The sequence below is a fragment of the Crocodylus siamensis genome, chromosome 4 (assembly GCF_052110815.1).
Source record: "Crocodylus siamensis isolate JL-2025a chromosome 4, ASM5211081v1, whole genome shotgun sequence".
Classification (NCBI taxonomy): Eukaryota; Metazoa; Chordata; order Crocodylia; family Crocodylidae; genus Crocodylus; species Crocodylus siamensis.
The window spans coordinates 211,836,578-211,849,519 of NC_143398.1; the positions used below are offsets into that span (position 1 = coordinate 211,836,578).

The window sequence follows — 12,942 nt, forward strand, 5'->3', positions numbered from 1 at the left end:
GCCCACCCCTGTGTTAAATCAATTTAGTCCACCAGCTGCCTGCATAGTAATACCACAGCTTCATTGTACAGCAGAAATCAAACCAGGGTGCTTCCAACTTCAGGTAGAAAATAGACTTCTTCATTTAATACATGCACACCAATTTTGGGGGGAGCTGATTTTTGTGGAAAAGATATGTATTGTATGCTAGAAAATATGGTGATTAAGGCCTACCTAGCTAATCCCCATTGCTATTCAGGTACCTCATCCAGGATGTAGTAAGACATGGTGAGCTTGGATCCCACTACTTCAACCCCCTGGCTCTAAAGTGGATAAAGGCATCACTGTAGAGGAGAAAGTGTCCCAGGGCACATTGCTTAAGCAACAGACCAACTAGATATGAAATGCAAGGAAGAACCTGAAGAGAGAAATCAGAAACTCTAAAACACCAACTATAAACCAGTGATTCAGGGTGCCACAGCACCCTAGTGTCCCACAAGAGTCTCTCAGGAGTGTTGCAGGGTTCCATGCAATAATAGCACAAGTAAGTGTGCAAACGCATACACTTAATTCAAAAGATAAATTCAGAGACTTCAAACAGGAATCCAAACATCCTGACCTGTTGTGGTCTTTCTGAGTTCTTTGCAACAGAAGAATCTCAGTGATAGTATTTTTATCCACTGAAATAAATAAAATAGGTTTTGAAGTGAGGTGCCACTAAATATGTAACAGTAATGGAGGGGTGCTTTGCATCTAAAAAGGTTGAGAACCATTGATGTAAACATTTAAAACTCTTACCTGATGCATCACTCTCTTGTCTTACAGACCCAAAGAATGTTAGAATCAAAGACCATAAGAATATGTTGTAACATCCTCAGGGAAATCCCTGTGAATCTGGTGGGGTCTGAACAGAGAGATGATCCCTGCTTGTTGTTTCCATAGCCCAACTCTTGGCAGAACTTTTCATCTCAAAACTGTGCTACCTCTTCTGATTTTATTATGGGAAGGTATTGCCCCTCTCTCAGAAGAGAGAGAGGACAGAGAAGAATGAATCTTGCTAAGCTTACAGCATGGTAGACTTTCCATGGGAAATGCGTATAATGCAGGCAATTTTTTAACAAAATGTATAATCTCATGAGAGAATGAAATCAGGCTTTTTTGACAAAACATATTTTCCTCATAACTTTGTTGAATACCATTGATTTTATTCCTCTCCTGCATTTTTAACGCATCTTGTATCAGCTTTTCCAATTCTCAGTTGTCTTCCATATTCTCTAAGAACTGGGGCCAAGGGTGGTTACTAATGGATTAGGAGGTACTTCAACCTCATATAATACAAATACGTTATCCTGCTTCTTCCAAATACCAAACAAAAATTGTTATAGGACATATTTACATTTTCTGTATTATTGTTAGTATTCAACCATGTCTACATAGTAACAGGCCTATACAAGTTACACCACCACAGATGAGGATTAACCCTGGGCTGTGCTACCTAGTTCATGTTAGGGTATCTGCAGTCTGCTCCACAGAGATAAAATAAGCCATTTGCAGTCCTTCACCATCCCATAAATGACCACTGTTTTTAACCCAATTTTTAACCCGGTTTCACATAAATTTCAATGCCTTGGGTCTTATTTTCAGAAAGTATAAAGCCTACAATTCTGTTTGAAGCCAATTAGAGGTATAGCTAAAGAAGACTTAATAAAACCAGCTGAAAAGCGTCTCAAATGAAGTGCTCAAATTGAAAATGTTGAACAAAATCTTTACACATTATTTAAAGAGTAATAATAACATTTCTGGAAACGTTTCGATTGGAGAGTCTGCTCCCATGGGTTTCACTGAACGCAGTGGCTATTCTGCTTAAGTAAGTCATAAAAGACCAAGTCCAGAGTGTGGGCAGATGTAACACTGATGACAATTTTGGTAAAAAAATGAATAGTATAAAAAGTAAGGCAAAGAGGACTGCTATATGGATTATCAGCCATGTTTCAGGTGTTTCTGTCCTGTGATGTTTTTGTATTACTTTTCAAGATAAATTCCAGTTTTGAAATTTGAGTCAACTCTTCTTCCATTGCAAGACTTTTGGGGCAGGGACTCCATTTTAATATATATTTATTAACCTCCCAATTCCAGGTGGCTTCAATCCAGATTGGGATCTCTGGGTATTTGTTGTATCATCAAAATTATTTATTGACTTAAGTTATATTCTTTTACAAGCAGAGGTTGGTAAAAGTATTGAATAAATTATTTTATGACAATAATAATTCAGGACTGATTTAAAAATACTAAATAAGAGGGAAATCTAGATTTTTTTTAATTGTTTTTTTTAATGTACCTAACTCCACTGATTTAAATGGAATTATTCCTGATTTTTATCAGCCTATGCCACCTACCAGATGGTAATCAGGGTTTTACCACTTAATATAGAATTAAGTATTCTAAACCAGCTTCTTGAAGTGGTATTTCCACACACCCCCTTTCATACTAATGTCTCTCCCATAGTTAAAATAATCACAATCTGGTTTTCTTTCTTCAGGGAAAAATGATATTTTTGGAGAGATGGTGCATCTTTATGCAAAACCAGGGAAATCAAATGCAGACGTGAGAGCTTTAACCTACTGTGACCTGCATAAGATCCAACGAGAAGACCTACTGGAGGTTTTGGACATGTATCCTGAATTTTCTGATCTCTTTCTCACTAATCTAGAACTGACTTTTAATTTGAGAGATGAAAGCTCAAAGGTACATACAAGGCATTTTCTTCCTTTGATTTTCTACAAATTGTGCATGTTAAAAGTAGAGGGATGGAAAAGAGAGAGAGAGAGATGTGCTTAAAAATATATGGTTCTGTTCTCTTTGCACACTAGTGTAAATTGGAAGTAACACCATTCAGATTAATAGAATTAAAATAGCATGAGAGCAGAATCAGTCTACACTAAGAGAACTGAAAGATGGCAAATGAAAAACAAATTTTAACAGAATTAAAATCAAAAGGCCTCTGATTAAATCCTATTAAAAAGCCATACTGGCCTAAATGATCCAATGAAGTAGGTTAGATTCAACAGATGTCATGGGGATGTTGTTAATCTAGTAGGATTTGGTTCTATATTTAACTAGCATTGAAGTTTCAAGCAGGGAATTTTGAAAAATTACCTCTGAAAAGTATGTCTTTGCAGTAAGCAAGGATACAACTAAACAAGTGAATAGCAACATCATAACAAGGGAAACTTCCCACTCTGAATACATTTATCAGAAAATAAGTATCAGATTATCTTGCTTCAGTCCATAACTAATAATGTGGCATACTAAATTGCTTGCAAACTGTCTTGCACATTTCCGTCATTCTAAACCACATTTTCTATGTTCACATTAACTAACAAAGCATAGGAGGGACATTTGAAGGGCAACCCATTTTTATCTCCTCCATCTGCTTTGGCCTCTCTGTATCTCTCCTGCCAACCAGTGGCTTCTCTCAGCTGCCTTCCCCACCTTCCTTATAGCATTGTCAGCAGGAAAGTTAGAAATGCAGCATTAACACTGTCTCTTACTCCCAAACAGCATTTTATCGGTCTGGATTTAAACAGGGGAAGAAGGGAGCACGTTGATTGATAAAGAATGGGCTGGAGGCTGAGAGGATCAGAAGCATGGGGGGTTCTGCCACCCATCCATAATACTGTTGAACCTCATATAGCTCTGAACTATACTGTCCTGGACTATATTGCCCTATATATATATATATATATATATATATATATATATTAGTAAAAACAGTACAGTTTTTATAAATGGAGACCTCCCTATGGCACTCTGCTCTTAAATCCTTTTTGAGAAACAGGAAGAAACAGACTTCTTGGGGTTTCTATGCAAGCAGTAGGATGTTCGCTGGTAATCAGAGAAGTGGAGGGGTTTAATAATATTTTTTCCAAATGAAATATAGGTAAAGTAACGTTAAAACAAATTCCATTATTTTTAATGCTGAACTTTTCTATAAATGATTGTTTTGCCAAAATAGGCAAAGGAACATTAATTTCTTTTTTTTTTTCATTACAAAATTATCCTTTAGGTTCCATGGTTTTACAGTTAATTGGAAAGCTAGTCACTGTGATTTAAATGTTAAATACGCTATACTCTAGAGAGAATTTGAAGCTGAATTTGAAAGCTTATTGAAAATACAATTAGTTCTATGTGATTTGAGTTTCTGAACAACTGTTTTTTATACTTTCATCTTAATAATGTTCTATAGTTATTTTCTTTTTAGAGGATCACAGTGAGGTACAATAAACCTCTGTCTACTTTCTGCATCTACGTACATGATGTACAACTAATAGACAGTCCCCTGCTTTTCCTTGGGTCCCTTGAAACTTTTTCATTGCCAAAAGCTATTCTCTCTTACTGACATCACTAGGGAAGAATCAATTAGAGGCACCAATAAGATGTTATAAAGCTGTGGGAATTGCCTGTGTATGAGTCTGCAGGGTGTGCAGGGTCTTAACCAGCAACTCCCGTTTGACTTCTGTTAGGTACTGTAGCCCTCAGAGTAAGTTGAAAACAATGATCACCACATTTGTAACTAAAATACTACTAGGAACACTATTCAGTCACAGTTTTTTATTTATTTGATAGCTGTTAGTCTCAAGTGCCTGTCCCTGAGCTATTCCGTCATTTAACCTAAAGTGCATTCCCCTTCAATTATTTCACCAATTGGCCACCATTGTGAAGTCCACATGAATCTAAATTTTACCTTTAAGAATGCTGACAAGTGGTAGAGACACTCATAAATGTTACTCCCTTCTCCTCATCCCAGTGACAATAGTGGGTGCATCTACACATGCATTTGATGTGGCACCAGTTTACATGCAAGTAAATTACTCATGAGTAAATGGTGTCAGGCACACATGCAGGAAAGCAGAAGCAGATTTGCTGCAAATCTACTCCCACTTGCCAGAGCCCTGCAATGGGCCTCTGGCACCACTGGGGGGAGCTCCAGGCTCCAGCTGCAGCTGCCAGCAGCCAGCAGGCCTCTACAAAAGCCAGCCCCACTCACTGTTTTCTGTCCAACTACTTCTCTGGCCAGGAACAGTGTTCCCAGTTCAGGGACAACATGTGGCAGCGCTCTCCTTGCCACCTCTGCCACCCCAGGCCATGGCTGCTCTGACCTCTGCCCCTGACAGCAGTGACCAGTGCCCTGTGTTACTTCTGGCCTACTGTACTGGCCACCACCTGGCCCATGGCTGTCTGGACCCTCCTGTCTCCCCCATGCACAGTGAGCACCTGGCTGCCAGCCACATGCTGTCCCAAGACCACTGCCACACATGTGCTGCCTCCACCCCATCCACCTGGCTAGATCACAGCAGGGACACCAAGATGGGCTCCAGAATGCCACCACCAGGGCTGCCATCACCCTGCTAGGCCTCTAGCCCTGCCACCCCTGTTTCCACTGGGCCAGCCAGGACTGGTAGCAGCATGTCATCCAGCACACCTGGGATGATGAGCAGTGGTTGGAGGCTTTCTGCATAATCCAGGCCACCTTCTGGGACCTCCTAGAGCAGCTCCGGCCCCACCTGGAGAGGCAGCACACCAGCATGCTGCCACCTCTCCCTATGGACACCTGCCTGGTCCTCGCCCTACTCAAGCTGGCCATGCCTGCCAGCCTGAGATACATCAGCCACCTGTTTGGCATGTGGAAGACCAGGGAGGCCATCCCAGAGGTGTGCGGCGCCCTCCAGGACATTCTGGTGGACATCGTGTTTTGTGTGCTCAACCCCCTGGTGGTGGGGTCCCATGCTGTGGGATTTCCCTGGTTCACTGGGGCCCTGAAAGGGACCCACATCCCCATCACCTGTCCACCTGATGGAAACTGCCTATACTACAGCTGGAGGGGCTTTCACCCTGTGGTGCTCCAGGCTGTCGTGGACCACCAGAGGGCCTTCATACATGTGAGTGCCAGGTGGAAGGGCAATACTCATACACCTGCATCTTCAGGAACTCCAGTCTGCCAGGCCTATTGGAGAGTGGGCATTTTGTGTCGGGGGTGCCAGACCTGCACCTGGGTGCCATTGTGGTCTTACGCCTGCTCATCAGGGACCCCACCTACCCCTTCCTGCCCTGGATCCTGCAGCCCTACACTGGCCACCTGGACCCCTGCCAGGCCCACTTTAACAGCTGCCTGGGCCGGACTCACACCCTGGTGGAGTGTGCCTTCAGATACCTTAAGGGATGCTGGCACACCTTTTCTGTCCACCTCAAGTTCACCAAGGACAACCTCTCCTGAGTCATCATCACAGCCTGTGTGCTACATAACATCTTTGAGGCCCAGGGGGAGCTCTTCTATGAGGCCTTGGCAGAGGAGGCATGGCACATGAAGGATGTCTGTCAGCAGAAGCACCACCTGAGGTAGAAGCCACACACTCACCAGTGGGAGCCTGGGCACTGGGTGCGGGAGGTGCTGGCAGACCACCTCATCCAGCACTCCCTGCTCTAGCCCACCTGTGCCACTCCCCACGGACCCTCCCACCCGCAACACCACACTCACTGAAGAGTTATCTCAGAAGAACATTCCCCTCACATCATCCAGAGCCCTCCTCCCTCCTCAACAAACAGACCTCTCCACCACTCACCCCACCCACCACCAACAAAACTATAAACAAGGTCCATTGCAGGCTGTCCCAGGGTAGAGAGCCATGCATGGTAGCACTTAGGGGACAGGGGCCAGGGACAGGTGGCCAGTACCTAGGCCTCTGGGGGGATCACCCAGGGGTGACAGCAGCTGGAGCTCCCGTGGGCAGCTCCCCCTCCAGCAACTGGTGTCTAGGCCCAGCAGGGCCAGCATGCAATCCTGGCCCTGATGTAGACAGCTCTACCTCCGTGCCCATGTGGAGCTAGAGCAAGTGGTGGGTCTGGGCCCAGGCAGGGCAGCTGGGTGGCACCAGACCCAGAGTGGAGTCCAGGGCAGGGGCCCCTGGCTGCTGGAGGCAGTGCAAGCCCTCCTCCCAGCCTGCTGCTCAGTGATGGCTGGCTGCCAGTGAGCAGGCAGGGCTAGGGTCAGGAGCCGGGCAGCAAGTAGCATGAAGGTAACTGCCAGGACCAGAACGGTGTCCAGCACCCAGCAGTCATTATCCATGGCCTGCGCTGCCCGGGACAGGATGACATTCTGCTCCCACAGGGCCTCCAGCCATTCACACTTCAGGGCCAGGAGCTGCACCTGGAACTCGTGGTCCACCCAGTCCTGTGCCTCCTCACTCCAGCCCCATGCATCCTTGCAAGCGATGTCCTCTGCCTGTTACCTGTCCTAGTGGGTCCACACCTTTTGCCTGCCAGGCCAGAGCACCTGCCAGCCATTCCCCCAACACTGTGACCAGGTGTGGTCCAGAAGGATGGTCCTGTTCCAGGTCCTCCTTTGGCATAGCTGGTGCATCCACAGGGCCCTGGCTCTGGGCGGTAGCAACTCTGAGGCTGCATCCTGGCTGTCAAGAGCAGTCTGTAGCCCATGTGCAGCTACAGGGCCTGTAGAACCATGAGACAGAAGTTGTTTGTGAGAGTTTGCAACATTTCAGAGAAAAAATATTCTGTACCAGGGCCTGTGCACTGCCCAGCCTCAGATCAGGGGTTGGGCATGCACAGGTGGCCAGGGATCATGGTAAGTCAAATGGGCAGTCACAGGCCTAGGAGGCTGCCAGCTAAGCCCTCCACCCCGATCACTCCTGTGGGACCAGTGGCCCACTGGGTGCTGGCCATAGGCAGCCTGCCTCCCCTACCCTGTTCCCTGCCAGGAGCCTGGTGGGACAGGCCAGGATCCTGACAGCACCTGCTGCCATGGCTCCAGACCCTGCTGTCCCCACCATTCTCTTTCCTGCAAGCCAGCCACTCTGCTGCATTTCTGCCCAGCCCACAGCACCCTGCCTCAGGGGGTGTGGGACTCCCAGATGACTGGATAAACTGCTGCCCAGGGCCCCACTGTCCTCACATGTGTCTTCTCCAGGGAGGTGCCCCAGGGCCAGTTCCCCCCCCACCCCCATGCCACCACTGTGCCCTGAGCATGCCTATGCTGTGCATGCCCCAGGTGGTGCATAAGGAGCTGTTTGCATGAACCAGAGGGGTGCCTGACCCACTACGCACTGCTGCTGTGGATCACCATAGTATACAATGTTGGGGCGGGGGAGGGAGAGCACAAGCTGTCCTGCAACCTTTGCCACTTCCTGGAGGGCTACCTGTGGCTATGGTATACCTCCCTGCCACCCACAGCTGAGGGGACATCACCACTGGTGTCAGCGTATTCCTTGGTGTCTGAGAAGCCCATGACCACCTAGCTGTGGAGGCACAGGCAACCCATTGAAGTTTTGCACTGCCTCTTGCCTCCCTGCATGCTGTCGGGAAACATGGGCCAGGGAAGTGCGGGCAGGCCAGGCAGGGGCTGGGGGCAGGGGCAGGGAGGGCTCTCCCCCCAGAGCAGAGCTTACCACCTGCATTTGCAGGTATAGAATCTCTGTGTGATTAAGCATTTTTACTGTGCAGTAAGCATGCACATGTGTTGATGCGCATGCTTACTGTGCAGTAAACTATGCTATTGCACAGTTAAGAATCTCATGTAGATGCACCCAGTGAGCACCTAACTGGCCTGTCCAGTCTCACCAGGATGAGAAAGGAAAGCAAATTCAAACTCCTGTTTCATATATATACACACGCAGAACACTTGCCTTCCTGGCAGGGGGCAGATGTTTCATTTAATTAAGGTAGCAGAATTTTATGGCTGAAAATCTTAGCACAAAAAGTATGTAAAGGGAGAGTTAAGTGCACTGAAGGCATTTCTGCAACAAAAAGCACAAATCTGAGAAGACAACAAGATGGATAAAAAGGGAAACCACAATTTTCAGCTATGGAAATAACAATAATTCAATGAGTTGAATCAGAGAGGAAGGAAGGGAGTGACTGGAAAGATAAAAATAATAAAGAGTAAAATGTCTGGTGTTTATCAACCTTATATTTATTGTTGTAAAAATTAACCTTTGTAATAGTTACCATGTAATTAAACATCTTAGCTAATTATATTCAGTTATCACATTACTGCCCATAATAATATACATCTTTTCTAAGAGTTTATTTTATTTTTTTATTTATTTAACTTAAATAAATAAAAGTGTTGTTACTTAAAATACATCCAAACAAGCTCAGGAAGCTGATAATAAGTAAGATCACTATCATGCACAAATGTTATCTGGAGATCATTATTTCACCATCTCATGATGACACTGTTGGATTATTCAATCCACATGGTAATTTTAATTTTAATATTGAACAGTGTCAGTAACGTTTTCACTTGATTCAGACTGCGGTGTGTAATCTTGCCTTCCTTAAAATTGGAACACGATTAACAGTCAATCACATATTGATAGAGTATTGTTTTCAAATGTCACTAATGTATCATTGCATTACATGTCTCATTAATCAAGGCTGATCTCGTAAAAACCACTAATGATTCAGATGGAGATAACTGCAGACTTAGGAGAAGGAAATTGTCCTTTCAAAGTGAAGAAGAGAAAGGTAATCAACTTTATTTTTTATATTAGACAGCCCTGGAACATTATTCAGTGACATTGATAAGTATTATTTTCATTTAGTAACACGAATGTTCCATGTTAGCCATTACTTGTAAGCTAATGAAGATTCAGTTGCTCAGGAGCAAGGATGTTGTAGGTGGTGGTTCTCAAAACAAGTACATGTAGCCACAGAATATCAGGTTCATTTTAGTACAACTCCTCACCCGCCACTACAGATGCTGAGGATCATCATCAATCCTATTATCAGAGATGGTAATCTAGCTATTATTTTGTGGAAATCACCATATTTAAAGTTTGGAGAATGTGATCTATTAGATATTCAGAGCATTAATTTTATTTCCCAATGACAAATGATGTTGTGTTTGGTGCAGGGTAACAAATCCCCACTATATCTGCATTTTCTTTCTAGTGGTCAGCATATACATTCTCCAAGAGGAATTAGTGACTCAGTTGGCAGTATACAATTGACTCTACTGGCAGATCTTTAGGCGGCATTTGCTTTTGATATAGAAGGCCATGGAGTAAACAGACTGGAGGGCAGAATTTAGCTAAGTACTGTCTTGCATCACTCATACATACAGCTCTCAGGTACCAAGGACTGTAAATGCAGTGGCTTTTGCCAGGATAACAGTAATCATCAAGAAAACAAAACTGACACTGATAAGCCTCTTTTTGCCTTATTTTGCTTTTTGTGCATTTGACAGACTACTGTTTTTGCTGTATACCCACTTTTACCTTTTACAGTCCACTGTTAAAGGCCAATCGTAAATGAAGAAGACCAGTAATATTAGGACATGAAATTACTGATGGTAAATGAAGGCCACTATAAAGTTATGTAGCATGTGTACTGCTGGAGAAAGGAAAACTCTAGTCCAGTGTACAGCTGGTTGGAATGGCATTACCATTCTATCAGAGAGGCATCTTTAAGGCATGAAGCCAGGAGTGACAACAAATCTGTCAGGAAGATGTCCCCATGAAATATTCAATCTGCTCTTCAACAAAGAATCTGTTGACAGAGGTGCTTTGCCTGACTAACCTTCACATTTCTTATGAGAAAACATACCCTGCCACCTAGGCAAGATTGAAGTGATCTTCCAGTCTGTGCCTGCTATAGAATTATAAATAGCCTGCTCAGGTGTTGGGCTGCTGGCACTAACTGGGTTTTTATCACTCTTGTCCACTAAATTATTGGTTGGTTTACACCAATCCATCTTCTGATTGCTAACATTTATTTACACTGCTTTTGATGTCCATCATTTTCCTCAGTTTTGTCACTGAAAAGAAACAATATTATTTGGGGAGAAAAAGTCAGCTACTCAATCTTGGTAACCGAGTGGGAAACTCCCTCGCTTGAGAAGAGAAGTGAAGGAAGGAGGAAGGATAACCAGTGGAGCTGTGTACATTTGTGCCTGCCAGCATACTTCTTCCCCTGCCTGGTCCACATGCAATTTTTCCAGACAGCCAGAGCTCAGCAGAGCTCAAACAGGGTTGGAGTCCCTCCACATTACTTTATGTGGCCTCTGCTACATCCTGCAGTGTGCTGTGAAGTACCCCTGCACCTTACTGTTTTTAAGGCTGCCACAGCTGCATGCAAATTAGGTTATTATTTAGTTACATTATAATTACTTGTTAAGCAACAATCATGTAACACTTCAGGAGAGGCAAAGAAAAATAATCATAGTCCTAAATCCTTGCCTAATGTTGCTTATGATCTGTTTACTATGTCGGCAATTTTTTTTCCTAATGATAATGTAGTCATAGTTTACATTTCATAAATATGATGTCCAAAAATTGCCATGCTTCATTGTGATTTGGATATTGTAAATTCTTAATAACTTCTGCCTTTTAAGGCATGAATCCTTAAAGCCTTATCCTTTCTACTGTGGTTCTTGAATTTGAGCCTTTGATGCCTATATATTAACAAGATTTTATAGAAGAGAATTTCTTGATGGAAACTTAGATTTCCTGCCAGAATTTTCCATTCAACTGCTGACCTATTGCACTATTATATTTCTTCCCTTCTCTGGCTTGACCGTACAGTAGTCTGAGATTTTCTCCCTTTTGGAGTGCTAAAGATGGGGTTGTGTTTATGTCATCCTTCAGTTCATGCTAGTCTGACTTGGACTGTGTTGCCATGGTAACTCTTCTTGCACTAGGTTCATCAGGGATTTAAACAATATCTGTGTGGCTCTTTATCATTTATCTATAGTAGATACCCACTTCGTTGCCTAGAAGTGGAACAGTTAATTCAGTTGAGGTTGGTTGCAATTTGTTCTACATGCAGCCTGTGCTCTCTAGCGTAGAGTGGTGTGAAATTGTCTTGCTCAATCTGAGCCATATTTCCAGCATAGCAACATGCATCTAATCTCACCTACCATGTAATACTTTTTTCAAGGACAAAACCCTAGCTCCTGATCCTGAGCTATGTGGTGCAAGGCTGTGTAGAGTAGCTCACCTGACTCTCTGTGGTTGCCAGGGTCAAATGAAATAATGAAGAGGCCTGTTTAGCATTACCACATGTTGCTACCTGGCAACTTTACCCTAACCCTTTCCCAGGAAGTGTCCATGACAATTGACATCTATAGACCTTTGGTATTCTGGTGGGGAATCCCTGTGCATATACAGAAAGCATCTCCACCTCACAACAAGAGCAGCCAGTTCCCACAGGGGATGAGCAGTTAGCTGACAGAGATTCTCATCAAGACAGCTGGGGCCAAGGACAGATCCAGATTTTCCCAGAGTGGAAGCATCAACCCATACTGCAGGGGTGGCTGCACCAACTGCTCCAAGCCTCCTCCCATCCATCAGTGCACAGAGACGTTTTTAAGTCCTTAAAACAGGTGAAAAATCCTTCCATCTTTCCCCTTCCTGCTCAGAGGCATTCCCCACTCCCCTCTTCTTCCCTCTCCCCACCAGCTCCCCTGCCTGCTGCTGTTGCTTTCTCCACTGCTCAGGGGTGGGGAAGCTTCAGAGCCAGCTGGGCTAAGCAGGGGCTAGCCTCAGCTGGAGAGTAGACAGCGACAACAGCGAGTAATTCCTCCCACCCTGCACAAAGCAGGTATAGGGAAGAGAAACCCACTATCCATCCCTGCTGCCATGGTTTCCATCCTCCGCTGAGCCCAGCTTCAATGCAGCAGGCAGGAACAGCTCTGGTGCTCCCTGCCCCATGGACAGGGAGAAAATCAGGCAGGGGAAGAGGGAAGTGGGAAGGAGTAGGAAGGAGACAGCAGGGAGGATTTTCACATGCCTTGAGAACGTTGAAAAGTCCCTGGAGGCTCCCATAGACTAGCATGATCCAAAAGGGGGGTGTAGCTGCACCACTGCACCCTCTCTGGATCTGCCCCTGGCTGGGCCTCTGCAGTGCTATTGACTGCAGGTTCTAAGGAAAGCGCTTCACCAAGGGTAG

General features: G+C 44.7%; 1 protein-coding gene across 1 annotated transcript in view; it reads left to right on the forward strand.

Annotated features, from left to right (window-relative positions):
• KCNH7 (potassium voltage-gated channel subfamily H member 7) overlaps window positions 1-12,942 on the forward strand; it is a 394,806-nt gene that overhangs the window by 346,985 nt on the left and 34,879 nt on the right. The window contains exons 11-12 of the mRNA XM_090045605.1: window positions 2,519-2,724; window positions 9,429-9,519. Of these exons, the coding sequence (XP_089901731.1) occupies window positions 2,519-2,724; window positions 9,429-9,519 (297 nt within the window). The remainder of the gene's footprint in view (window positions 1-2,518; window positions 2,725-9,428; window positions 9,520-12,942) is intronic.